The sequence below is a fragment of the Hippocampus zosterae genome, chromosome 14 (assembly GCF_025434085.1).
Source record: "Hippocampus zosterae strain Florida chromosome 14, ASM2543408v3, whole genome shotgun sequence".
Lineage (NCBI taxonomy): Eukaryota > Metazoa > Chordata > Actinopteri > Syngnathiformes > Syngnathidae > Hippocampus > Hippocampus zosterae.
Genome location: NC_067464.1, coordinates 12,877,914 through 12,905,707, shown reverse-complemented (window position 1 = coordinate 12,905,707; position 27,794 = coordinate 12,877,914). Strand labels below are relative to the sequence as shown.

Genomic DNA, 27,794 nt, shown 5'->3' with positions numbered 1-27,794 from the left:
TAATACTTGTACATATGGACTGAATGTCATTTTATGTGCGCCCATCTGAGTTTTATTCCAGTGCTCTAGTTTAAAAAAACAAAACTTTTTGGTGTATGGGTTGGGGTGGGGGGCGTGGGAGAAGCCATCTTCAGCACACGCAAATGCAGTATTTTATTTGGTAATGGTCTAATAGTCATGCACCACAAGACCGCTTGTGGCGACCATAGGAGCTCTACAAAGTGAGCAGACGAGGTTGTGATATCATAGCCTGCACCCCTCCCCCTTTGACACATTCTCTTGCTCAAGAAGAATAGCCTCTCTGTCAGCCCTTTCTCTCACACACTTGGTTTCGGGTCAGGAAGGGTGTGGAGTGGTGTTGGGGCCGTGAGGTACATTAGATAAGTGCCGTGACAATTCCCAGCATGAATCGTGTTGGGAGATTGAGCACTACAATGGTGTGACCAATCAGAACTGTCGGAAATCCTTAAGGCCTCTTGAACCTTCGCTGCATAGAAATGCTGCTTTTATTCATGATTAAGTTGTACACTGACACTTGGGGAAAAAAATAATGTGAAGGATGTGGAAATGAAATGATCCATTAGGACACAGAATTACATTAAATGGACAATATGTGCTGTATGCCCTCCCGAACAAGGTGGGCATGCTCCACACACTGATGATTTTTGAAGTTTATTTGTGAGCAACATATATATCGATAACCACGGCCTAATCACTGTAAGAGCTTTTGCCTCTTTGGACGGGCTGCCACTGTAAAAATTAGCGTGTGGTATGACTCCTTAACAAACTTTGGCCATATTTACAAAGTCAAGCTACCTTTTTTGCGAACTGCACTAAACAGGAATCATCCATTTTCTGATCCGCTTTATCCTCACAAGGGTCACGGGGCGTGCTGGAGCCTATCCCAGCTGTCTTCGGGCAGTAGACGGGGGACATCCCCTTACCGGTCGCCAGCCAATCGCAGGGCACACAGAGATGAACAACCATCCGCGCTCACACTCACACCTAGGGACAATTTAAAATGTTCAATCAGCCTGCCATGCATCTTTTTGTGAGAGACATTGAGGCGGCAAAATAGCATTTTATGGCAAATGTGGAAATTGTCAATTCAAATCCAGCTCGCTTTGTGTTGACACGAGATGCCTATTTAAATTGAAATTAAGTCTCATACAGGATTCGTGACTGCACCTGTCCTGTTTACCTTCATTCCAGTAAAGACAGTTAAAGTGCTGCATACACTGACATAGGAGCATGGGTGCCGCCATAGCAACAACCGTTTTGTGATGCAAAGCAAATGAGTGGATACATTATCTGTTATTTTGGGTCAGCTTTGAAATTGCTTTATTGACTCAGAGCCGGTAAATTAAAAGTGCTTGTAGATTACTTGTTTTCAGTAGCAGTTCCCAAGAACAATTAATTGTTAGGTCTTTGATGACTCTTAACTGTCCATAAGTGTAATTGTTCTTTTTGGAATTTCATGTGAATTTTACTTTTTAAAGTGGAATAATATCATTACAGTTAAGAACCTAATTCATGTTACTTTGACACAGATTCGAAGCTATTGGCTAAACTGAAACTAATGCCTTTATTTTGAAAGTATTTGTCATTATTTAGACATTCCCACCACGTTTGATTTGACTTCCTCCTTCATGTGCGTTGCCTGAAGCTTTTTACCTTGCAGCGACACCCGGTGGCAAACAATCGGGTCGTCTTTTGAAAGATGTACAGCAGTTTTCTCAAATGTGAACTACATTAACTATGTCGAAACTTTCTTTTATTTCGGCGCATTGTATGAAACGCACTTGTTTCACCTTATTTTAATGTTTAGGGCAAATCACCTGATAACAAAGCCTATTTTGTAGTTTTCTCTTGTCCGACATGCTCGCCAAAGTTTGGTCGAACTTGGAGCGCACTTTTCGGCCTACGCTACTGTCGGTGACAATGTGGTGGCAGGTACGGTATGTTTGTAGTTTACGAACACATGTCCATTGTTTTTGACTTGTGGGATTTCATGGGCGACAGACACTTATTTCCTGTTGTCAAAATATCAAGAATTGTTTTGGTAAATGAATTGGAAACATCTACTAGACGCAAAGTATTTGGTGTTGTTGTTGACAACCTCGAAAAGACGTATATTTGGCACCTCGAGTTTGTGTCCACACAAAGCCTCTTTTTTTCATGTTGGGGACATCGAAAAAGAAGCACACTTGTGTTTTGTTTGTTTCTGCTGTTTGGTGTTGCGATCAGCGCCGACTGGCGGCCGAACTCGCTCATGACACCCGGAAATGTGCCAGAACTGGTACTGCTCTTTTGCAACATCCTGAAGAGTTGGCTTGATGCACTCTGCGGTAGAGCGTTTTGAACAAAGATACAAATACTCGAATTATGAAGCACTTTTAACAGGTATGAGTCATGTTGTTCTCGTTTTTCTTCTTAGACAGAACTGTGAAGTGCATTTTGGGTATTCATTTAAAATATTTTCCCGACAGCCTGTACTGACAATAGTATGCAATATTATCAATCCACATAAATAATGTGTGTTGATTGCCTTTGAATATCCTCACAGGAGAACGCCAAGTAATACGTTTTTAGGCATGTTGTTATAGTGTCAATATTGGTAAATGTAAAATAAGGAACTCAAGTTTGCTGAGGAAGTGAGTCAAGTATGCGCTTTGATTTCTCAACTTGCCACCCATTACCCATTACTGACGTTGATCAATTGAGAAGTACTAAACGGCCTGCGTCCGACCATATTGCTAATACATTAATCACTGACATTTGGCGGTGTAGCATTGAAACAAGGAGTGGGGATACTGAGAAGCGCCGAGGTGCTCTTTGCGTCACAAACTGCTGACAGTGCATTTGAAGGCTGTAAGTCGAGTGTTGCTTTTGGTCCATTTTTTTCGAAATATTTCTTTGTTTGTTCGGTTGGCATGATAAAACATTTCCTCCACCTTGTTAAAGTCGGTAATGTTAACCTGAGTGTGAGTTCTTTTTGTAAGTTACCGGTACACAAATTGTAATTGGTGTTGGCGTTATTGGAACTTGGAAATCTTGTAATACAGATGGCAACACTCTCCTGTATACTGCGGTTTGTATCATCTGGCATTACTGTATGGTTTGGAAGAGGTCTGATCTTAGCGGAGTGATTTTGTTTGTACAACAGTACTTTGAAATATTTTCGCCGAGTGATATGAGACAACTACCGGTACCTATTAAGCAGTCAGTTGTGAGAGTCCTTGCCATTTTTTTAGCTAGTGATTTATTGTGTGCTTTTTGTCCTCATGACCAGGCTGCCTTCCCCATATCTGTATCACCCTCAATGGCTGCTGATGATTACAACCCTGTAAGTTATTTTTATTGATTTGTTTGTTTATGAGTGTGGTAAATGCTTTGGGACCCAAAATGGCTTTAGTTATTTTATTGATCACCAAGCAGGCCCACATTTTCGTGGCAAAGTGGTGCTAACTGATTTCCATATGTTGCTGACGGTTTTGAAAAAAATATTGTATGCATTTGTTGCTAATATGAGATTATTATATTTTATATTTTTGAAAATTGATCTTATGAAATTATACTGCATTTTCTATTTTAGTAAGTTTTCAACTTGAAGACGCACGAAAGCGAGTCACTAATTTGGGTGTTTTGTTGAAAAGGTTAGGGAAAAATTGGCAGATGTTTAGGTGGTACTTTCTGTCTATGATCTATCCTTCTGAGTTAGAAAAACGAAACAAAACCCAATGTATCAATGTTTCTTTTGTCAGCTTTTTTTGGATTGATTTCAATAATTTTGCTGTTAGCTTTTTTTAAAAGACAACATATTTAATCTCCAACTGATCTATTGAATTTAACAAGACAAAATATCTTCAGATTTAATTGAGAATCAATTCTTGTAATTTCACAAATGATATAGCTACTACTTTATGTCTTCAAATGTTGGTATTGTATGCATTATTTGAAAGTCAAACCATAGTTGAATAAGGCAGAAAGTCGAGGGACAGTTGAGGATCCTCAATACTTTTGCACATACGTGTGTGTGTGTAGATGACAGAGAGAAGTGGGGGGGGAGAGAGAGAGAGAAACAGGATGTTCCACACAGCCTCTTCTTGTGAGCTGCTGGGTCTTGGTTAGTGTGCTCTAAAATTCATTGACCATCCCCATCACTCTGTCCCCCTCCTGTGTTACGCTCCAAAAGGTCTCTCTGCGACACAAGTCCAAGAAGAAGAGCCGAGGAGGTAAGTCGTCACTTTCCTGTCCACATCAGTCTGTCTGCCGGGCCCCTCAACTGTCATTCGCAGCCCCTGCTTGGTTACTTCAATTTTGGGTTTAACTCTGCGTAGGCAGTGAAAGTGAATTTGTATGTAGGCAGTGAGAGTGAATTGTATGTCATTATCACGTCTATATTCATATCTGAAAAATGTAGGCTGATGTTTACAGGTTTTAAACAAAAACAAAAAAACCGCTGGGTGTAGATATACCATGTTGGCAGGCTAATTTTAGGTCACTGGAAACATTTGAGCTTTCACACAGTGTAGGTCTTTTGAAAGTGCGCCGTATCTCATTGTGGCTTTTGTGTGTGTGTGTGTGCACAGCCAATGGTGCGATGAGCAGACGGCGGGTGTCAGTCAAAGAGCTGGGTCAGCCAGACCACCAGGGTTGGTTGTACAAGAAGAAAGAGAGCAAAGGCTTCCTGGGTATGAAATGGAAGAAGTTCTGGTTCGTCCTAAAGAAGACTGCATTATATTGGTACACAAATGCGCAGGTGAGAATGCCCTTATTGTTTTCTTCTTACTGAACACGTAAAACCCATTTGAGTGGCTCTCTAGTTGACAATTGAGCAATTCCAACAAATGTTGTGCTGAACAGTCTATTTAACAAACGGTTCCTTTCATCTGTTCCTCTTGGGGAAGCTCTCTCTGAATAGCATCTACATGAGTTGACAAAGAGAGCGCCCAGTGTCAATTAAATATATCTGCTCAAGATGTTGCTCCATATATGTATAAGCTTAACTCATTCAGTACCAGCCAATTCTAAACCAAGTCTGAAAAGACATATAAAAATGTCTTTGGGAGTGAATGAGGATCCACTGAACAAGTTGCACCCCCCAATAAATAAATAAATAAATAAATAAAATTGGACTTAACAAAAATGATTCTGTCATGGTTCATTTACAAGCTAACTAAAAATGTTCAGGTGCACCATGTCAGGGTCGTAATTTGCAGCCACAGTGCATTCAGCATGGATGCGTGTCAGCCTCTGCAATGACGCACACCACCAGCACAGCTGTCTACTCGTTAGCCTGTTTTAAAAGTCATTCGCATGTTGGGTGACTGGTTCTTGAAGCAGACGCTATTGGGCCTGATAGTGACGCCTGTGTTCCTGGTAGGTTTTATTTGCCATCAGACACACTGTAGGCGGAAATAGAAGAAGTAGCGGACGGCGGGTGGCTTTGTCAGGAAGTGGCTTAAAGTCATGAGTTCATCTTGTTTTCACGCTGACTGTTGTTCAATGTTTGTGTTGCAGGCGGAGAAAGCCGAGGGCTACATTGACCTCACCAACTTCATGATCGACCGAGCCATCGAGTGCAAGAAGAAACAGTGAGTATGCATGCAGTTAGAACAATGTCTCCAATGTCCCCCACATAATAATAGAGAGGTTCCTCTCACATTTTTGGAAGTAAACTTCATGGGAATTGACTTTCTGTTTCTATCTTTGTGCTCTGGTTTCACATCCCATCTTAATCCTGACTCTTCTTTCTGTAGTGCATTCAAAGCCTGCCACCCACAAGTCATGATGTTTTATTTTGCTGCTGAGAACCATGAAGAAATGAACGTGTAAGTAACAGCAAGTACAATTGTGCATCTACTGCATCAAAAAAAAGATACTTCAAATCAAATGAAATGTTCAAATCCCCCTGAGCGAAATCTGCGTGCCTGTGTTCCAGATGGTTGAATAAGCTCGGGCTTGCCTCCATTCATTATGAGCCCACGGAACGAAACCCAGAAGCTGGTGAGCTTCAAGATAAAACTTGCTTCTCGTGTGACTGTTCAATTTCAGATGAAAAAGTTTGATAATTTGAAACGCATCAAAGTGGAACATTCTTTTTGATAAATGAATGCCTATAAATCACCCTTCTATAGCACTCAAATAATCCTATTTGTGTATTACTAGATATATTGTTTGGTGTTAGTATTTTACCCCCCCAAAAAATCTAGGACAGAAAAAAATTCTTTCTTGATTTGGATGTTAAATTATAGATACTCCTGAAGAGAAACTGAAATAATTTGTAATCCAGAAAGGCACTTAATGCCAACGTATCTCTTTAGGACAGGTGGTCTCATAAATGTGTTTATGAGCACACACTGAGTTTGGAGATGACATTGTGCATGTGTGTTTTTAGAATGTTACAGTGAGGCTAGTGACCATGAAGAAGCAGAAACCACAGACATACCTCCGCCACCATACTGTGAACAGACCCTGCGGGACTCCCTTGCACCATCTGGTTCTCCTGGGAGTACACATCAGGTCAGTGCCGTGGCTTCCTCTAATGTTTACCTGCACTTTATTGCAAATCTGTAATCTAGCTTTTAAAGCTGCCCTTGACATGATTATATATATCTCGGTCTCACAGGGCACTCTTCCTCCACCGTACTCCTCGGCGGTCCCCAGCGAAGCAAACTGCTCGCATTCCTCACCTCTCAGTACGATGACGTCGCAGAGTTCATCCGCCTCATCTCTCTCCAAACAGCGTCAGTCTTGGTTGGACCTGGTCGCGCAGGTTTCTACTGCTCCCATAGGCGAAGTGCCAGCGGTGCGCTCAGTCCAGGTGCACTTGCATGAACCTCCGCCAGAGGAGGAGGAAGCGCCGGAGTGGTGGGCTCCTCTGGAGTTGGCTGGAACAGGGTCCAGTGAGGAAGGAGCGGCAAAGGAGGAGACTTCAGGTGTTGTGGACCTCCATTCTAGTCATACAAAATGTCATTTGAAAATGATTCTGCCTATTTTGCTTATTTCGTAGCTGGAATTAAACTCACGAGTCGCTTTTTGAAAAGTAGTTGCTCAAGGGGTAAGACTCGGCCTCGCTTTGTTTTTTGTGAACAAGTGCCTCTGGTTGCAGCATTCTTTGTGAAAACTGTGCACATTTGTGGGAACTCGCTTTGAATTTTAGCACCTTTAAAAACAAACACGTACCAAAAAAAAAGTTGAAAACAAATCAAACTGACAAACTAGAGTTAATTTCTAAAATGGATAAATTGTAGTCCTACTGCCAAGCACAGGCATGCATTTTTGGAGCCCTTTTCCTATTGAAATATGACACCATTGATGTCTTTTGCATTGTATTTGTATGTTATTGTTGTCATGGTTACGTAATGACAAAGATGACACGACGCATTCTTCATGATAATCATGATGTCGTGTGACTACCGGTAATTTTGCTCCAGGTGATCACTGTAACAGCACTGACGAGATGGAGAAGCTGTATATCCACCTGAAGGAGGCCAGCCTATCGCCAATAGGAGACCGCAAACCATCCACCAAACGGGAATTCAGAGCCTCCTTTGTGAAACGCTGCAAAAATCACTCCGTTAATGAGAAACTGCATCTTATCAGGACACTGAACAGCACATTGAAGGTACATCTTTTCAAATACGGTCTTGCCTCGCGATGTTGCAGTTTGTTTGCACTCGTGGTTTCTTAGTTGCAGGCTTTTCAGTGATTATTTGGGCGGGGGGGTTAACAATTAGTACTTGTTGTGACTGAGTTTGTAAGGCTTCTGTTTGTTGTACTAGCTTTTAAAAACCACAATTTTGTTGTATTAATATGAAAACAAATGGTGTGATCATTTCATCATTTTCCCACTCTTGTGTGCTCGCTTTTCTATCCTAGTCAAAACAGGCAGACCTACAGGCATTAGAGCAGGTGCTGTCAGACCCTGAGCTGACCTCGGTCAGGTTCCGAGAATGGAAGGAATCCAATGGGCCTTTGGTGCAAGAGATCTGTGTCCTAAATGACCAGCAGGTGGAGGCAGAGGCCTTCCAAGATGGCGCGTCAGTCATTGCTACTCCGGTGGCTGAGACCAGTTTATAAATGCTCCGTTTTATGCTACTGGCTTTGGGCTCTCACACACACGCACACACACACACACACACACACACACACACACTCTGCTGTTGAATTTTCAAATGGGACTACTGTGGACGTCAAAGATTTTCAAGTAGAAAATGGATCCTTAATTAATGAAAACTGTTCTGTATACAGGTTTTCCGAAATGGAATCTGTGCAGCCACTCATAGGTCACATTGCAATGTGAAATGCATCCTAGTATTATTTTTTCCATTTGATTTGTAAGATTAGCAAACATTGCAGTTGATTGTTTTTACTTCTTCAGCGTTCGTGTTTCGTGTTGTATTCTACATTGCTTTTCACATGGAAACAGTTGGTCTTGTTATACATTTGATGTATTTAGATGGCGTCCGTACTGGATATGTTTTTAACAGCTTTCAGTCTCTTATTGGTGCCATGCACCTTCTATGCCTGTTACACCTTTTTAAACAAACTATTGAGAAGAATCTCATCAGAATGACAGTCTGCACGGAGAGAGGAATTGCCATAAATCATGAGCATTTTCACATTTGAAAGATTTTTAGATGATGTCAAGCAGAACTGTTTTATCTACACTGTCATTTAAAAGGCTGTTATTACTTGCATATTGACTTGTTTTCACTGCTGTAAATTAAACCAAACCAAACAAATGAAACATGTATACAGTATTTTAGTCCCGACGGAACACTGGCAGTGGGAAACTTGTACCCTGCATAGAACACTGGTAAACTGCAAATTTTAATCATAGCCTGCTTCATGTGTCCCTCAACATAAATTTGATGCTTATTAAAAAAATATATCTTTACATTGTTTCCCGAGCACATCAGGAGAAAAAGTGAGATTAAGTTTGACCGATAAAAGTTTGGGTAATACAGATTTTACCGTGTGTGTGTGCGTGTGTGTGCGTGCGTGTGTATTTATTTATGAAAACTTGACCTAGAGAAAAAAACAAGAGGATTTAGAATCAGTGCAAAATAATCATCTAGACACGTTTACCTGCTACTCTGAAAATGTTAAATTTGTTGACCAATGTAATTATCACACAAATCATGTTGTGAAATAGTCCAAGTCGCAATCCAAAATCAATGACCTGGGAGTGCGCCAACCTTGGTCTAACTCTCCAAAGTAATGTCGGCTTTTGAGACTCCTAAAATTGAGACATCGACTCTACAGTATGTCTCTGGGTGACGTATTTCAATGTGTATAATGAAGCTCTCGATGATGATGACCTTTTGTAACCAGGACAATAAAACACGACTGTAAAAGCGAATGATTTTCCTCATGATTTTAAATGATCCATGGAGAAACATGGAGGCATAACCTGTAGTTTCCCCAAACCGACGTTGGGTGTCGCAGGCCTGTGTACTGTAGTTGTCCTCCGGTGCTTGTACGCCATATTGGCAAGCTCCTCCATCTCGCCAGACATCGAGCATGCATGTATCCAACCGATTACTGAGTAGATAGTTGCTGAGAGTCCAAACACGCCACCATGGAGGCCGTCAAAGCCTTCAACAACGAGGTTTGTTACAAATCCTTGCAGTGGATATCAACACGACGAAGAAATCCTGTACCCCTTCTTATCATCGGCGGCGACGTTAAAGCTAGTTAGCCCAAGCTAATGTAAACTAACGTTAGCGGGACGGTCTCGCAAGGCCGCGGAACTGCGCAAAAACATGTTGACGCGCTGGTTATTTACGGAAGCACTCGTGTGGTCATAGCCACGTTTACTGCTTCGTGATCGATCGACGTGATTACATTGTAACTACAACTATCTGCAGTGTGGAATGAGAACGGGCGCGCTGCTAACGTGAGCACGCTACAAGTTAGCTAACCCGTCTGAGTTGCGCGATATTTTGGAGCGTTAGCTTAAGCATCACTGACATTGGAAAACATGACCGCGGTACTTCTTGGTGTTCTATCAGTTATTTTGCATTCAGTAGTTAAAAATCAAATTTGACAAATTTTCGCCATTCGTAGCTTTGAATGGTCACGGTGTAGAAACCACAAATCTGAACGTGATCAGTGCACGTTCAGTTCTGTAGCCCAATGAGGTATCCTTTTTTATGAGTTGACATAAATGTACAAAAGCACTTGGGCCAAGAGAATACCAGTGGGACTTGGGAATAAAAAATATATATGTATTTGTTAAGACATCCACATCAGTAGTAATAAAAAACTAGTAGGTATGCAATCTGTAAGTGAAAAGATGAATTGATTGCAGCATTGTCAGTCAGGTCATTTAGAGACGATTTTAGTGATAAAGTGGCGTTTTCCTCAAAATAAATAAATAAAATAACACAATCAAGGTTACCAAAGACTCTATACAAAGTGTTAAATTTGAGACGGGGCAGAAGGAGGGAAACGCGTATTATTTGCTTCGAATAAAGATAAGAAAACTTTTATTTGTCTCACAATTGAGAAATTCCCAATTTACATCAGCAAAAATTAGGACTTTTTAAAACTAGTGAAAATTCATCAGTCTCTGGCCAATGTCTTCATGCTCATAAAGTAAGGGTTGAGATTTTAGGTGTGACCTTTTTGTTGAATCCAAGGTCTATCCTGTTTTCAAAAGACTGGTATTATTGAAAATATTGCTCAACTGAGAAACAGACAACAAATCTTATAATCTATTTTTTTTTCTTTACACCTGAGTCCGGTCTGAGTCCAAGTCATCTGATTTTGAGTATCTGCTGAGAGTCTATTAAATGCAATAGAATGAGGGGAAAAAACAAGAACTCATCCAAATTATCGGTTTTCAATTTAATGTGGCTAAAAATTGGTTCAAATCGAGTTAAAATACATCATTCTGACTCAAGAAATTAAGAAAACCTAAATATCTGATAAATGGGACACTTTGATCCTCTCCTCTTTCATCTATAACTGATAAATTATTTTGTTATTATGTTATGACTTCAAGATGGCGCCGCAGGAGTGGCTACCTTTACAGCAGCTCTTATAATTTTTGTTTTTCTACTTTCTCCATTTCATAACTGTGCTGCTGTAAATTGGGAATTTCTCCTGTGAGATGGATAAAGGTTTTCTCAATATTCTTATTCTTTTATTCTTAAAAATCTTCCTCAGTATGCCTGAGCCAGGCAGACTGATTCAGCCACTGCCTGTCAAAGCCACTGGCTTGTGCGTTTTTTTTTTTTTTTTGATTCGGCCACTGCTTGTCAAAGCCTCTGGCTTGTGTGTTTTTAAAGACAATACGGAAAGAGGAATAAAAAATAACATTTCAATAAAGGTACACGTTGACTGCTTTGTTGTGCTACTAATTGGAAACAATTTTATGTAGCCCTTCCTGTCCTGCATTCCAACCCTCGCAATCAAAAGAGTTACAGACCAAATTTCCATGTTGTCATCACCATGAATTATTTCCCTTGTCTCTCACTTGGACTCAGCAGTCACTGTTAAAAAAAAAAAAAAGGATGAGTCTCCCTGCCATATCTGCAGCGCTAAAAATCACAAATGTTACTTTGACACGAAGGAAACTTTGATTTTAATAAATGCGGCATAGTTGGGTGAAAAAAAAAACTAAACTGCCAATATTTACCTGTTTGTTCCATTCGCGAGGGAAAATCAGGATGTCGATAGCCCCGGTTAGCGAGGGGGAAAAAGGATTTGATCTGTGCACTGCTGTTGGTGTAGCGCCTCCACAGCAGCACAACACTGCAACGGCAGTTAAAATACAAAGCTACCACAGAGGGACGTCGGAATACAATTTGAAGACTCGGAGGATATATTTGAAACTTGATTCTCATTTTCTGTCTCCTGTGATTTTTCAGCTGTACTCGTTGAATGAGTACAAGCCACCCATCTCGAAGGCCAAGATGACCCAAATCACCAAGTCAGGCATTAAGGCTATTAAAGTAAGTATGAGACATTAGGTGCACTTTTTGGACTAAAGATTACAAATGGTATTAACACCAGGTACTAATTATTATTTATGGGTCTATTGCGGAGCAAGCACTGCTGCTCAGCACCTATTGGCATTGCCCAGATTAAAATTGCCCATCATCTCTGTCTTTATTATCCCCCCCATCCTCACCACCATGACAAAATGTAGCCCACACCTGTCAACCCCACAAATGAGGTAAAGATATGCCTCAGTCATCCATACTCTGATCGGAGCCATTTTCTAAAAAGTAATTCTGAATAATTTAAAAATAATTTCAAGCATGACTGACTACGGTACCCACAGCACCCCTAGTTATATAGCTGACTATTAAGCACAGCTGCACAGATTGTAGCTGCAGCTATTGAGTATTTTGGTGTTCAGATGGTGGTGTTCAGCCTACTGAAACTTATTTGAGTATAATGATAAGATGAACAAAAATTGCATGGTTGAAGAACAATTATGAATACACATTAGTGGAGAACAAACACATTTAACTTAATAATGAACAACTTCACAGTTTTTTATTTTATTCTCTAGAAACACTAGTAAATGAGATTTGGGCTGAGGGACAAAGTGGCACGAGAACCATAGTAGCGATTTTGCTGATCAAAACAGCGCATTTGAGTAAGGCTGGCTTCTTAAAAATTGTTGTCATTTTGTTGACACGATTGCGATCTTTTTTGCCCTCGATGGGCCTCGTTTTCTAAAAATAAAAACGTACGAAGACTTGGATCAGGAGGTCATTACAAAAGGGTGGATCATTGGTCCAGGTTGATGGAAGGAAGTGATTTGTTTCTAAATGTGTCTGGGTCATCACTGCTGCGACTGATCGGAATAGGTAGATCAATATTGCTGTAGCATTTTTTCAGCCTGGCTACAGTTCCGAAGACAAACATGTGTTTGTTTAGTTTTCAATTAAAGATGAGGAATATACTGCCCCTTGTATTAAAGAGGATCTCTCTGTAGATTTTAAGACTTTGTGCCAAGGCTTACGTACTCTCGTAAGTACCATAGTTAGAATGCCATCTTCTCTCAAATATTTGTGATCTATTTTTAAATTCCTGAATTGGGGAATTGTAACATGGGGCTAATATCTTTGCTTTTCGTTTCAGTGTTATCAGTGCAAGAAAATTGAGATATTCTCGTAGCAGCTTAATTGGGGGATGAATTCGATGGAAGCAATAGATTTAAACTTTGCCAACAAATGTTGTTTGTGATGATGTCATCATGACATCATCACAAACATGACATTGTCATGGCATCTGCCTCACTATAAAACTGGCTTCAAGCATGCCTGATTATGGTCCCCGGAGCTTCTCTGGCTCCATAGCTGACTATTAAGCTCAGCTGAATGCATTGTATCGCTGCTCTTATAAGACACTAATTATCTTCTCCATGGCGGCGAGTAAGCTACCCTTCTGATTGGTGTTGCACCAGTTACCGCTACCAGTAATGTACAATGAATTTTAAGGAGTAGAAATGATGTGTTACCATAATCATGTTCATTTAAATGAAGAGTCGCCGCAGTGCAACAGCTACAAAATAAGGGTGCGCAACATGTACAACTGAATGGAATGCCCCGTGTTTGATGAGCGTCGAGCTTTAGCCCACAGTGCGCTTCAGTCGCCATAATCAGATGAGTTGAACAATAAAATATGCCTATTGGCAAAATTGAGGCACCCAACGATTAAACGGTGGGTCAACTCAAATGTAAATAACCAGCTAACATTAGCAAAGGGTGATTTATTTTCGATACAAAGAGATTGTGTGTTCTCATCTCCTGAAACAGGCACGACTGTGTCCATAATGCTGCAAGCACATCGCCTGAATAGGCACAGATCATATCTGCCTATTAAGGCCATGTGAGCATAGATGAGCATTTTCCTCAACAAGAACTGTGTTTGAGGTCAGAATGTACCTGCTCCGAATCTAGACGGGGTTGCCAAATTGTTGTGCTACATCATAGAGTTTTAGTGTTCGAGGTGGCAATGTCGGGATATGTTATCTTATACAAATGAATAAAACATAAAAGACATATTACAGATAGTAGCTTGTTTCAGCCGGCGAGCATGTAGTCACACGTAAACGTGTTCCCGTTTCCTAGCTCCGCAAACTCATAATTTGATTTGTTCCCCCTTTTCTGCAACCCCAAACTTTGGCAATCTTATTTTATTATTATTATTATTATTTTTTTATTGCTCCGTGGAAGTCTGCTGACAGATTTTCGGTCAGCAGCAATCGCCCGTTTGCTAAACAAGAAAGTGGACAAACATGCCTCCCGGTGTTGCAAATTCTGGGCGTTTAAAAATTATTTATTATAGTATTGAGGCAGACTTCTAAAAAAAATTGTTTCGGCAATTTTTTCATAGATTGACATGGCCTTTTCCCTTACATCGATGCATACAGTTGTTTTATGAGTTTTGTTAATGTATCCATGCAGTTGCAGTGTAAGACCAAAAAGTACAGGACACCACCATTATTTTTTTTTTTACATGAACATTCTCATCAAATGTTTTCTGCCCCGTTTGTTCGTAACGAACCTCTGTGCCTGTGGTGTTACATACCTGATGAATAACACTCGTTTCCCCTTCCCTCAGCAGCTCTCCCAGCTCCCCCAAAAGCACTGGAGGATGGGGTGGAGAGAGTTACAAAGAGATAAGAGAATCCCTAACCAGCTTAGGTAGGAGTATGGGTTGTTTCACAAGGAAGATGCCTCAGTTGGTTCTATCTACCTCTTGATTTGTCAGCCAGTGCTCAATAGCGGTGCTTGGGAGACTTTGTGTGTGTGGCCTGGGTGCTGATGCATTTCTCCGGTGTAAAAAGACTATTGACTGAAAACACTGTTGGGAATGCATTGTTCTCAAAGTGGGAAAATACTGGTTGTCAAACATCGATGTTGTGTGGGCATCCTTATACTGTGCACACATTTCTTGCAACTCTACACTCATGGCCACAATAATATATTGTGATGTTTATGCTCTTAGAGCACTGCATTTATTTTACACATTGATTTGGTCATTCAAGATCAATTACTGCAAGTACTGCACATGTGAATCTGTATTGTGACATGTGACTTTTCTTAGTTTGTGCTTAAATTAAATTTACGGGGAGAAAAAAAAACAATCGTGAATTTAGCTTTGGAATACTCGTAATGTGGCAGTGTTTCTTGTGCTGGATTATGAAGTTGATCAAAGATACAGAATGACCCTTGTTTTTTTTTTTTTTTTTTTTTACTTAAAATGGTTTGAAGCCAGTGGTCCAGTGTTTAGGGCATCGACCTCACAGTGCAGAGGTCAATTCCAGCTCCGGCCTCCCTGTGTGGAGTTTGCATGTTCTCCCTGGGCCCGCGTGGATTTTCTCCGGGCCCTCCGGTTTCCTTCTACATTCCAAAAACATGCATGGCAGGCTGATTGAACACTCAAAATTGTCCTTAAGTGTGTGTGAGCGAGGATAGTTGTTTGACTTGGTTGTTTGACTCTGTGCCTTGCGATTGGCTGGCAACCGGTTCAGGGTGTCCCCCGCCTACTGCCCAAAGATGGCTGGGATAGGCTCCAGCACCCCCCACGACCCGTGTGAGGATAAGCGGATTGGAAAATGGATGGATGGATGGTTTGGAGCCAATTATTCTGATTATGATTTCCACCTCATTTTAGTTGAGTTCATAGTCTTGCAAATAAATCAAACTCCAATGCATGCTCAATGACTGCTCTGTCTGAACTGGAGCCTTGTTTGAATTTTGTGCCTGCTCTGTCAGAATTTACAAGAGATGGCGCAAGGTATCTATCTATCTATCTATCTATCTATCTATCTATCTATCTATCTATCTATCTATCTATCTATCTATCTATCTATCTATCTATCTATCTATCTATCTATCTATCTATCTATCTATCTATCTATCTATCTATCTATCTATCTATCTATCTATCTATCTATCTATCTATCTATCTATCTATCTATCTATCTATCTATCTATCTATCTATCTATCTATCTATCTATCTATCTATCTATCTATCTATCTCTCTATCTCTCTATCTATCTATCTCTCTATCTATCTATCTATCTATCTATCTATCTCTCTATCTATCTCTCTATCTCTCTATCTCTATCTCTCTATCTATCAGAATATTGTGTTGATCTTAGACTGATGTTTGCTTCGTTTGAAGAATTTCATTCATCTAGGCTTTGACGTAAGTGAGAAAGCAGTGAGAAGGGTGACTCATATTTCAACCTTTGATGTTTTTTTGAAGAATTTGTATTTGCTTGGTTCATTGTCACCACACCACGGCAGGTGAAACAATGTCCTCTCCTTCAAAACTGAAAACCTCAGGTGGTGCTTATCTCGGGCAATGGATGGAATTTTAATTGCAGTAACTGACTAAAATGCCATTATTTCTTAGTAATTCATTTAAAAATAGCATAAGAGTACTGAGGTGTCGTCTGCCAGTCCTTGCTTGAGCCTTGTCCCCTTTGGGTCCACTGAAATTATGACTTAAATGTTGTCTTATTGACCTATTCCACAGGTGTCAAACTCAAGGCCCGGGGGCCATATCTGGCCCGCCACATAATTTTATGTGGCGCGCGAAAGCAAATTAACTCATTGACTACCACCCCTTTTCACTGAAATAACCCCCTCAATCCCTCACATTTTTCTGAATTTTGGCTTATTTGCAAAGCCCACAGAATTTTCTTTTCTATGGCTATATATACTTGCAACCTGTCAAAAGAAAAGTGAGACTCTCTTCTTTCAGGAGAAAAAAAAGTTTGTTTCTATCTTTCTCCGTTCATTGGCAATCAGCATTAGAAAACTGCTAAGTTTTATGGAAAAGGCCAATTTTCTGCAGAAATCCAGAGAAAATGAGCTTTTTGTAAAAGTATGCATTTCGAGCATCATATAATAATAATACATTTTGTTTAAAAGCGCCTTTCATGCCACCCAAGGACACTGTACAGACAATAAGAAAATACAATGTGTTTGATTGGTCGGGTTACACTATTTTTTGCTTTTGTGACGGCTCAAATACCTCAAAAATGTGTTCCTCCTACAAAAGAACATTACAAATAATGTTTTTGTAGCAAAATAATTTATTTGCACACAACAAAACTATTGAACTATGAACAAAAGTGCAAATTGAACAATGAACATAGGTGCAGTTGTGGAGAGGATGGTTTTTGGTTTCCATCCAGTTTGTCACCACATCGATTCAACCCACCACGTCCAGATGCACGACCTATAAATTATAGAAACATAAAAAGTTGCAAAATGTATCTTGCTGCAGAGTGAGGTACAATAATTGTATTTACCTTTCTTTCCACGACCAAAGCAAGGTGTCGTCATCTTTTGGCTTCTGGTTGGACAATCTATAATTCAAAAAAGTATGTACAATTACTACACTTTTATTTTTTCTATTTTTTTTATTGTTGCTTTCCACTTACATTTCAACATCTCTCACACACACATACATGCTCGCACACTGCTATTTACGCCATTCATTCCACATTGCTCAGCATCCAATTTGAAATGAAATGGAATATGAATTGAACACTCGTGGTTTTAGCAGAGCTGAGCGGACCAAATGTGTTCCGTTTTTTTTTTTTTTTGTTGTTTTTTAAAAACCGATGGCGACACCCAAGTCAGCATATTTATGGCGCATATTTTCATCCACATCTATGAGACGCATCAACCGTACATAAATGATTAGTGTTACTGGCAATAAAGTTTCACCGTTTTTGTTTACCTCTACTTGTGTATTTCCGATGTGTGCCCTGCCAGACGCACGGAATTATCTAGACACACATATATTTTTGTGTCTATATACACACTACGTCATTTTCGCCATAGAGAGAGAAAATAATGTGGAAACGTTTAATGGCCTTTTAAAACCTAAATACTGCCAATATTCAGGTTTTGAAAGGGTTATTGGCTGCATGTAAACTCAGTCAATAACAAAATAAAAAGGATGTACAGTCATACCTCAGTTTTCGACCATACTCCGTTCCAGAAGGCTGTTCAAAAAGCGATTTGTTCGAAATGCGAAACTATTTTATTAGCCGATGATTAGGGGCTAATACCTTATACAGAAATAACAACAACAACAGAAAAAAACCCAGTCAGATTTGCGTAAATCAAAACAAACGCGTCTGCTCACAATGAACGTCACGCGAGGAAGCGTCACTTCCATTTCACTTCCTTGTTTAAGGAAGCCGAGAGGAGTTGAATGTCGTTTTCGGGTTTGCGCAGTTTGGTCAAAACCGATTTTCCGTTGTAATCCAAGGCGTAAAAATCTTGGATTTTATGGTCGAAATTCGATTTGGTCGATAACAGAGACGTTCGTAAACCGAGGTTTGACTACTTATTTTCATCATCATTACATCAGTGGCATTTTAAAAAAAAAAACAACAAATGATACTTCTGTTTGTTGAGATAGTTACTGGGCAAATCAGGGTTGGTGCTGGGTCATGAAATCTTTTAGCCAATGGAGCCAAACAGTTTTAAAAACTCTGAGCCACATTTGAGTGTAGTTAGCGACAGCATCCTGCGGTGCTAGCCTTTTTTGCCGCTCCTTGCTCCTCATGCACGGACGCGGCAGAGACATTGTAGCTCAAATAACACAAAACATAACTGTCAATAATACTTAAATTTAATTTTCTTCAGGTTGTGGGCATAGCTTAATGGCTGAGTGCATGTTGTTGCGGAAGAAATTGGCCATGTTATTATTAATAAGGAGATGCATTTGCACAGAATCGCCATAAATGAAATGAGGGCACTTATACCGTATATGGGTAAGGGCGACTAATGCTTTTCCTTGGTTGCATCAGCTCATCCCCATCTAGCTTGCCTGTCCGCTCTCTTCGTTCCTCCTCCTCTGTCCTCCTCTCTGTCCCCCCTGCTCGCCTCGTCACCATGGGAAATAGAGCCTTCAGTCGCTCTGCTCCCCAGCTTTGGAACTCACTCCCAGCTGACCTTCGTAATTCAGATTCACTAACACATTTCAAATCCAGCCTCAAAACACATCTGTTTCGACAAGCCTATTCACTCAGACCATAAAGCCATTACTTTATTTATTTATTTATTTATTTTTGTTGTATTTTTTCTTATTTGATTTTGTTTTTAACATTGTACTCGTGATTTTAACTGCTTGTTGTAAGGTGTCCTTGAGTTTCTAGAAAGGCGCCCACAAATAAAATTTATTATTATTATTATTATTATTATTATAGCTCTACTCCAAAAAAATCATGACAACTGAGAGGGTGAAAAATAGTGTTTATGCTAAATCTCAGCAATTTTGTACTAAATTCATCGCAGTCTTTGCCAAAGTTTTCAACACTTATCTTCCAACATATTTAATGTCTTTGAAAATACGCACATTACAGAGCTTCAATTTTTTTCAGATTTAAAAAAAAACATTGGAGTATGATTTTCATTAAACATTTTCAGTACATTTCAGTGTTCAAATCAAAGATGACAACTTCCATGATACTTGCTAAAATGTGTACCAAAATTTCAAATTTTCATCTGTAATAAACCAGCGACACACTGTCAGCATTTTCCTGTTTCCAAACCCCTTATTACAGTTACTAAAACAATGGTTAAATATAATGTTATTCTTGTTTTCTTGATATAGTTTCAGTCATCCTGGCCTCAAAGGGAGACGGTAACTAAATGTGGCCCACGACAAAAACGAGTTTGACGCCCCTGCTCTATTGGCATTAGCATTAATGCGAGTGATGTTTAAAAAATGAAGCATGTTTTGTGTTTCAATACACAATATGTGCATATCTTTTTGTTGTGTGTTCACCTCTACAGTAAACTCCAACCGGGGTGACATTTAACAGTTTAAAGGACTCTACGGGTAGAATTACATGCGCCCCACGCTTGGAACTCAACATGGCGCAGTCATGTTGGGAACTTGTAGATGCACCGCTCCGTTCTGCACATAAATTGTTTTTTCTTTAATTCTAATGTTTAAAGAGTGAGAGAAACCAACATTGAAAATCACAATTCAGATTGAGATTAATTGTCCAGCTCTACAGTACACTCACTGCAATAAAATATCGCAACGTGTTTAACAGGCACTCGACAGCTGAAACTCTTTGCTAAAGTTATTATTGCTAGCTGCTCCAGCGTCTCGCTTCGATTCTGCGGACTGCAGGTGACAAAAGCAGCCCAGTGAACATTTTGGAACAGTCTCCACCATTCAGTTATCAGAAAAACGTATGAGTGATTGTCAGTTTTTCAACACTTTATGTTTAACCCTCGTAGTGCAACCCTTGCGATAAATGTAAAATGATGTCTTTGAATCAAAGGCAAAGGCATTCAGAAAAAACACGAGAGAGCTGAAACTTATGGAGGGGTTCTAAAATGGCCTAAATTTCATGACGTCACCGGCTGATAATTCTCAGGCATTGCAGCAAAAATAAAAAACGTTTTGATACCTTAATCTTCACAATTTACATATTTTGCACCATAGAGACCCATTATAATTCATATTTTTGAATGCGTCGTAAACTTAATGTGTACACATGCATTTCACGCGATTTTTACGTCAATCGCTTTGTTTTCGCTTGGACAGACGTAAGCATGCCACATTGTTGGGTTGAGGTCATTCTAATTTTACAACTTTAGGTGACGTCAGAGGATCGCAAACGAGTTTGCCTTTTTGCAGGAGGTTTCAAACCAGTGCATTTTACATGAACACGTCCGGTCAGGATTGTTAGTAGGGCTTGGTTGGGACCTCCAGACACAATTTTTTTTCCCTTTTGCAAAAAATAAAGAATAGAAAATCCCAAAGAACTAGGATAGCACAGATGCCTCTGAACATTTTAAGTGTTTGGAAAAAAAAGAATGTTTTTATAACACAAAATACAGCATTACAAAAATTGTAAAATGCGTAACTTAAGGCCTTTTTCATTTGGAGCACACAAGGGTTAAATGTAGCTCAAAAGAACAACTGGTATGTTTTTATAGTTTGATGGCATATCGTTTGTAAATAGTTCTTCACAATATAGGGTTTTTTGTTGTTGGTTTATTCTTTCACAACGCAGTAGTAGTTGTTATTCACATTCACCCACCTTTCTTATTAATTTTCATTGCCTCTGAGAATTAATTTTGTAACGTATGTTTGTATCTACGATGACTATGTTTTATTATTTATTTACTTCTATTGTTCAGTTTGCCACCTGGTGGCAGCAGTGTGGTATAAATAACATCAATACATGGGAGCTTTTGCCCATCAAATCAAGCAGTATGCTGCAGATGTCAAATATGATACACACAATAGTAGAAAACTGACATGGCATTGGTTTCACAATATATATTATCACATCACCCAGCTCAAGTGCCCACTATTCACTGTTTGGGACATACTCATTGAAGGACTGAAAGCATTTACAATGAAAGTTTGAGCTGTCAGACTCCCACGTTGTTCTGCAACAACAGAGCTCGTTGCTCGCCCAGGATATCACGAACATGAGTTCCACTTTCCGTACTAATCACCCACCTATTTACTTTAAAAACCATATTAACATAAAAACAGCTAAACTTGTGAAGTGTTTTTTTTTTTTTTTAAACTTCAGCACCATTTTGACGGGTTGAAAATTGGGCCCTAAACCACCGCAACAGTACGTCCTGAAGAATCTAGCGCGGCACTTTAAGAGAGTAGCAGAGAGACAAAGACGAACAATGACAGGTTGATACTCAACAGAGACTGGAAGGAGTTCTTTGAATTGTCATTGCAAGAGTTTAGTACAGTGCGTGTTGTGATGAGGCGACTTCTGTTTTTTTTTTTTTTGCGAACCACGGTTTCTCATGGCCGAAACTATTCACGGCCTCGAAACAAACCAAAAAAAAAAAAAACTCAGCGACAGAGAAGCCTGACCCGCCCCGAGCCCGAGACAATGATTGACATTTTAAGGCCCGACCCGCATTTCGGGTTGGGCTCTGGCTCAGACGGCCCGATCTTACCTCTAGCGCGTTGCCCCCACCCCCTATTCCCTTCTCGCTACTGCGCATCATGAACATTTAAATCGCAGCTTTTGCTACGTGCAAATCATGTTTGAACACATCTCGATTATAATGCAAGTGCAATTTATCATTGCGTCATGTCTAATGTTCATGTCTACAATGATAGTAAAGCCACTTTGTTCCTGCAATGCATTATGTAGAGCACCACATTCAGTAAACGAGGTTATCAGGATGTTAATCCTTCTCTCAATGTGTTTTGTGTCACTAATAATTGAATGTGTGTCATTTGTGAGGATGGGTATTGATAAAATTTTTACGATGCTACCACTATTAACGATGCTGCTTATCGATCTGGTGCCTTAACGGTTTTCTTATCTGTCCTTTTTTTGTTTAAAAGAATACCAAAACAAAAAATATTACAACTAATTCTGCTTTTAAAAAATAAATAAATATACAGTGTGTGTATTTAAATATGCAAATATACGTGTCTTGTAACTACAACAACCTTCAAATAAATAAACAAATAAAAATACTATTCAGTAAATTAAAATATTTGAACAAATCACTATTATACTGTTTAACATTATCTAAACAATTACTTTGTGTAAAATACATTTTATGTTGAGCAACATGGCTGGAACATGCTGTCGGGCTGCAAAAAGTGCTTCTCTGACTTTAGATGCACATTTTCTACATGTTTGTTAAGCTTGCCTCTGTTTCCTGCTGACGTTTTAATGATTGGTTGCACTTGTGACAACGTAGAAAGAGCTGCGACGTAATCTTGCCGTCCCTCCTCAATCCTCAGGCATACCCTCTCAAATCCAAGAATAACCAAACTTTTATGTTAGTCAAGTCAAGTCAACAGTATTTAGTGATACGGTGGTATTGTGTGTAAATTGGTCAGTCACACTAAGAGTGAAATGCTCATCTGGTACGTTCTTAGCAACAGAACTAACCCAAGTTAATGATGCACCGCGTGAGTGGACGTTATTAAATCCTCACTCTTCTGAACCTTGAAAGTCGCTGATTTTGCAGCCCGTGCTCCCAAGCCAGTGATGATTCAGCTTCGACGCTGGGGTAGGTGGGCCTGGGACGGTGGAGTCGCTGCCATGTGAAAGAAATATCCATACATCAAAATTACATGATAACATTTGTAGAGTTATAAGGAACGCTGGTTGTTTTTAAATAATACTCGGTATCATGTCGTAATATGATCACAGAATTATAGAAGGCGTCGCAGGTGCCTCTCGCGCACGGCGAAGCAGTGGGGCAAGATGGCTCAACTCCGACTGTGAGCATGCATCTTAGATGAACATATTAATTTTATTGTTAGTTAGAAACGGGGTCAAAGATGTAGCCAGTGCAAAATAACATTCATATGATATAAATCAATGAAATTCATTTGAGTAATTTCTCCAAGACCATAAATAGAACGGTGAGGGGTCGAGCCTAAACTGCTGGGTTTTTTTCAAATTCGGTTCCAGTTCCCATTACCAAATCCCAACACATTTGTTTGATTACATTGGGCTGCATGAAAAAAAGCATAAACAAAGTAGCCATCGCCATTTTATAGGGCGGTTTCGGATGTGCAAATATCTCATTAGTTTTGTCTCTGTGCTCCCCTTATCCTTGCAGCAAATTGAGGTGAAATCTAGTCTAATATACCCAGTATGTTCAATGAATCCCTTGGATGTTCGGATATTGTTCTTGTTACTTAAAAGTTAGTAGTGTGCAGTGTTCCCTTGAAGCTGTGTGGCTGGGCTAGCACCCTCCTTAGTTGCCTTGCAAATCACCATGAAAACAAGAGCACATGGCATACAACAGAAAAACTGGAGCAATGAGTCAAAATAAATCATACCCAATGTCTTCAGTGCGAAAAAGAGATCTAGAAAACATTTGTTATTCTTTTTTTGATGCAGACCAGTGTTATATGTGCTTGACTTTTTTATTTTTTATTTTTAATGAGTTAATTTGTCAAACTGTAACATGCGGCTATTAATGTGATACAGTATATTTATTAATTTTTAGTGATGAGGTTCAAGCTGTCAATAGATTTACCCAAACATTTGTCACATCACTCCAATGTAATTACCAAACACATCACAGTGGGCAAATGAAACCATCCTGAGTCCATGCTCATAATGAATATTCACGATGCGCACATAGTGCACACATGGGCTGCCTGAAATGCAGAATGTACCTGTATGTGCGTAGCGGAGCGCCGAAGGTGGGTGTTGGAGTGAATATTGCGAATGTAGTAGAGTGAAAATAAGCATCTTGACTTGAGTTAGAGGGAACGAGTGCCATAAATACAGCCATCTCTGCAGTGCAACCCCCTCTGTTGTTGGTTTTGGTGACTGACTCCCACCATCGCAACTGATGGTGCAACAGGAGCAAACGGTTAGCTAAAGAAGACATTATTCTGGCCATGGAGCGACATCCCCAGCATTTCCAAACACATAAACGGCTTTCCAAAAGCTGCACTGCCACAGACTTATGTGCACTGGTTGGTAAATTCCCCTCGTGTGGCAACAAGCATGACTGAGAATAGATCTGGGATGTCACTGTGTAGCTAGCTGCATTCAACAGTATTTCGGGGAAAAGGCGTCCACCAGTAGTTAAGGTTAATACATTTTTTTTTAAATCCCTCTTGGCGTTTCTTTCCAAATATGCCATGTTATAACATGCAGACCCACGGCTATTGATACGAAGTGGCCAATGTATGTGCAAATTTGTTTTTATGGCCAAATTTAGCTGTCGCGACTTTTAATCAGGTGCGTTTTATAGATCGTAAATTACATTAGATAAGCGTTATATAAACACATGTGTGTATTTAAGTCTTGTGCTTCTGATGTGCAACTCGCCAGAAATACACAAGCAGATGTAAACAGTAAAGGCGAAAAAACTCAAGCCGCAGATTAGTTTTGGGGCAAGGAGGAAACCGATTGCTTTATTACTGCAGTGAGTGACATGAATATCATGTTTCTTTGGCAGTAGAAAGTAACAAGACATTTACATCATGACGTTATCAGTACTTCACACTTTAGATCGGAATATTCCAACAGCTCACAATTACCATGTATCAGAACTTTCTCTACTAACACCTGCAAACTGTCACGTTGCAACGTGGTGGTGGACCCCAAAAAGCAGGCAGGAGGGAAGAGCGGGGTGTATTTGAAGAATTGTATTTAAAACAAAGAAAACTAAATCCAAAACACACAAAGTCCAAAGTATCAAACAAAACCCATGACTAAATCTAAAACATAACAATGAACTAAACATGACAGAAAACAAGAGCAAACAGCAACACACATGACAGTAGCGAGAAGCAACAATGACCCGACACCGAGTGTTGGGGTAGGAGTCCTTTTATACAACTAATTACCAAATGACCAACAGGTGTGCAGCTGCCGGGGGAGCCCTACAGTGCCACCTGTTGGTCCCTAAACCGAATCATGACACAAACCGCTGATCCCAAATGTTTCAGAAAATGTAACCCGGATATTGACTGCATGTAAACGTATTTGTGTGTGCTAATTAGGGCTAGCTTCCAGACACGACTATCCCTATGCCAGAAATTGAAACAGGTATCAGCCACAAAGTGCTTTCCTTTTCTTTTGCCCTTGTGCTTCCATGAAACTCGCATTTGCATCACATCAAGTATTCTTGGTGAAATGCACTCTACCATTGGGACTCTGTTGTAAACACCGCTTCGTCATGACATTAGCATGATATTATTAAAAAAAAAATCTGGCTTCTCCAAAGCTTGGGACTGGAATTGTTTGTATGATGTGTTATCTTGACTCGTTCTGTAGCAGATGGAAACAAGTCCTGGAAAATATTTTACAGGAAAAAAAGGGAGAAAGCTGATGGTATCAAAGTCAAGTTTGGTGTTGTGACAAGACTATTGAAAAGACAGAAAAGGAAGAAAAACTTACTTATTACAAATTTATTTATTTGTTTTCTACTACGATCCCAAATAGAAAATATGGAGTCATATGTCTAATTTGCCACTTTCCCTAACAGCATAAAGTTTGAATTGTCTTTGTTCTTCTTTTGTCATAGTGTGATATTGCTTACATCCGGTCATATACGCTTGTCCTCAGCCTGATATTAATTTCAATAAGTATTACCATGTATTTAAAAACTTGTTGTGAGTGTTCCTTTTAAGCGTAATGAAAAGTTATATTGGGTTTGCCACCCTGCTGTGCCGACAATTACAGTACAATGTCACCGTCATGCCCTATTTGCTCATCTTATGCACATTCACAGCCTTTATAAGTGCATCAGAATTGTAATGGATGAGCTGGCATTTAAGAAAATACAGATGAGAGGAATGAGAAGTCATTAAATTAGAGAAAGCGGTTATTAAAACTAAACTTGGAGATGTCTTTAACTCAACTTGATTTGCTGCAACATTCATGACTCTGTTTATTGTGGATGCATGCATGTGTTTTTGTTATCATTCAAATTACATGAGTTGTTGAGGTCAAAGGCTTGGTTTGTGTATATATGTTGTTACCTTTATTTATATTTGTATGCTTTGTGTTATCTTTTGTCAATTTATGTAGTTCGCTGGTTTCAAAAGAAAAATTGTAAATGGGACTATTTTGACCCCCCGCCCTGCCCCCCCTCAGAAAAAAAAGAAGGCTAATGATTTACTTGTAGTCTCAAACTCTTCTTTTTTGTGGTGTGATGGAGAAAGAAAAACTTAATATTATCATGTTTCAAAGTTTCATTTCAGTATATGCTTGATTGACCTCGACGGTATGTTCTCACAACTTGTACACAATGGAGCACACAGAAAAAAGAGCCAATTTGAGCTGAATAAAGCCAAGTCCTCATTAGCTGATAATGTTGACAGGAAGGTTCAACTTCGGGAGGGCAGCATGATAAGATGTCTTTGCGAAATCTACCCATTCAAGTCACAAGGTATCCATTGTTTGTACCAAGAGATGTTTTGGCCTCTGAGGGGCGTATCGGTGGGCTGGACTGAGAGGCATGGCATGTAAATGAAGAAGTGGGTGTTGTTCTGATATATCACTTGCATCATTTGCATACACGATCAATAAAAAGCTGGCAGGGGCTGCAGAGGTCAGGTGTCCGTTGGTAAGCGCCCACGGAGTGGCTTTGTAGAAAACTGCGCCCCCTTCTGGCAGAAAAGACAATCTCTTCCTGAGTCTGTTCAACTGTCTGAGTGAACACCTCTGACATGGTGAATGGCTTGTGACACGCTCTACAAACAATTTTTTAAAGTTCCTCCAATCCTCCAATCACTGCTGCTCGTGTATACCACCTTTTGTGCACTTGAGGAACTTCAACTTTTCATGCGATACTTATTGGACAGAATATTCCTGGCAGGATAATCATACATAGCACACTCACAAGATTTGGACAATGACAGCCAGAATCTGAATCTGTGGAGCAGGAGAAGTGGTGTGAATCCTGTTCAGTATTATTGATGTCTTTGAATAGCCCTGCTTTTTTATGTTTTGGTATTTTATTAAATGCTGCTTTAAGACTAACAAATGTTTCCCCTCTTTTCAGTTTTACAAGCATGTTGTCCAGAGTGTGGAGAAGTTCATACAAAAGGTTAGTTGTACTCGCATGTAAGATCATAAAATTGGTAAATATCATGTAAAAAATAATGAAAAGTATTAAATCAGTTTCTGATCGAAATAGCAACCCCAACTTAAGTATTTTAATAGTGTGATTGGTAACTTTACTGTTGCACTATCCTGAAAACATTTGAGTTTGACATTAAAAAATGCACCCCAAAAAAAGCGCTTTTATTTCCAGGTATTTCGAGTATCTGATATGGAATTCAGAAT

At 39.7% G+C, this 27,794-nt stretch overlaps 2 protein-coding genes across 5 annotated transcripts in view; both read left to right on the top strand.

Moving 5' to 3' along the window:
• The first annotated feature begins 178 nt into the window (after positions 1–178).
• ipcef1 (interaction protein for cytohesin exchange factors 1) lies at positions 179–9,370 on the top strand. 3 transcript variants are annotated; one of them, XM_052086850.1, is made up of 11 exons: positions 179–1,953; positions 3,293–3,346; positions 4,196–4,235; positions 4,593–4,762; positions 5,524–5,597; positions 5,763–5,834; positions 5,945–6,009; positions 6,401–6,525; positions 6,632–6,941; positions 7,440–7,630; positions 7,885–9,370. In XM_052086850.1, exons 1-11 carry the CDS (start codon positions 1,879–1,881, stop codon positions 8,083–8,085), a joined length of 1,377 nt encoding a protein of 458 aa, XP_051942810.1. In that variant the 5' UTR covers positions 179–1,878; the 3' UTR covers positions 8,086–9,370. The 3 variants fall into 3 exon arrangements, with proteins under 3 accessions (XP_051942810.1, XP_051942811.1, XP_051942812.1); XM_052086851.1 differs by lacking the exon at positions 179–1,953 and adding an exon at positions 1,992–2,403; XM_052086852.1 differs by lacking the exon at positions 179–1,953 and adding an exon at positions 2,442–2,871.
• Positions 9,371–9,463: 93 nt separating this feature from the next.
• Positions 9,464–27,794, top strand: part of scaf8 (SR-related CTD-associated factor 8) — a 28,213-nt gene continuing 9,882 nt past the window's right edge. Inside the window, exons 1-4 of one of the 2 annotated variants that reach the window (XM_052086840.1) lie at positions 9,515–9,619; positions 11,886–11,969; positions 14,596–14,678; positions 27,511–27,555. Coding sequence is in view for 1 of the 2 variants with exons in the window: in XM_052086839.1 (XP_051942799.1) it covers positions 9,590–9,619; positions 11,886–11,969; positions 27,511–27,555 (159 nt within the window). In the remaining variant the exon portion in view is untranslated. Of the gene's footprint in view, positions 9,620–11,885; positions 11,970–14,595; positions 14,679–27,510; positions 27,556–27,794 lie in introns of both variants that reach the window. The other variant, XM_052086839.1, reaches the window with a different exon arrangement.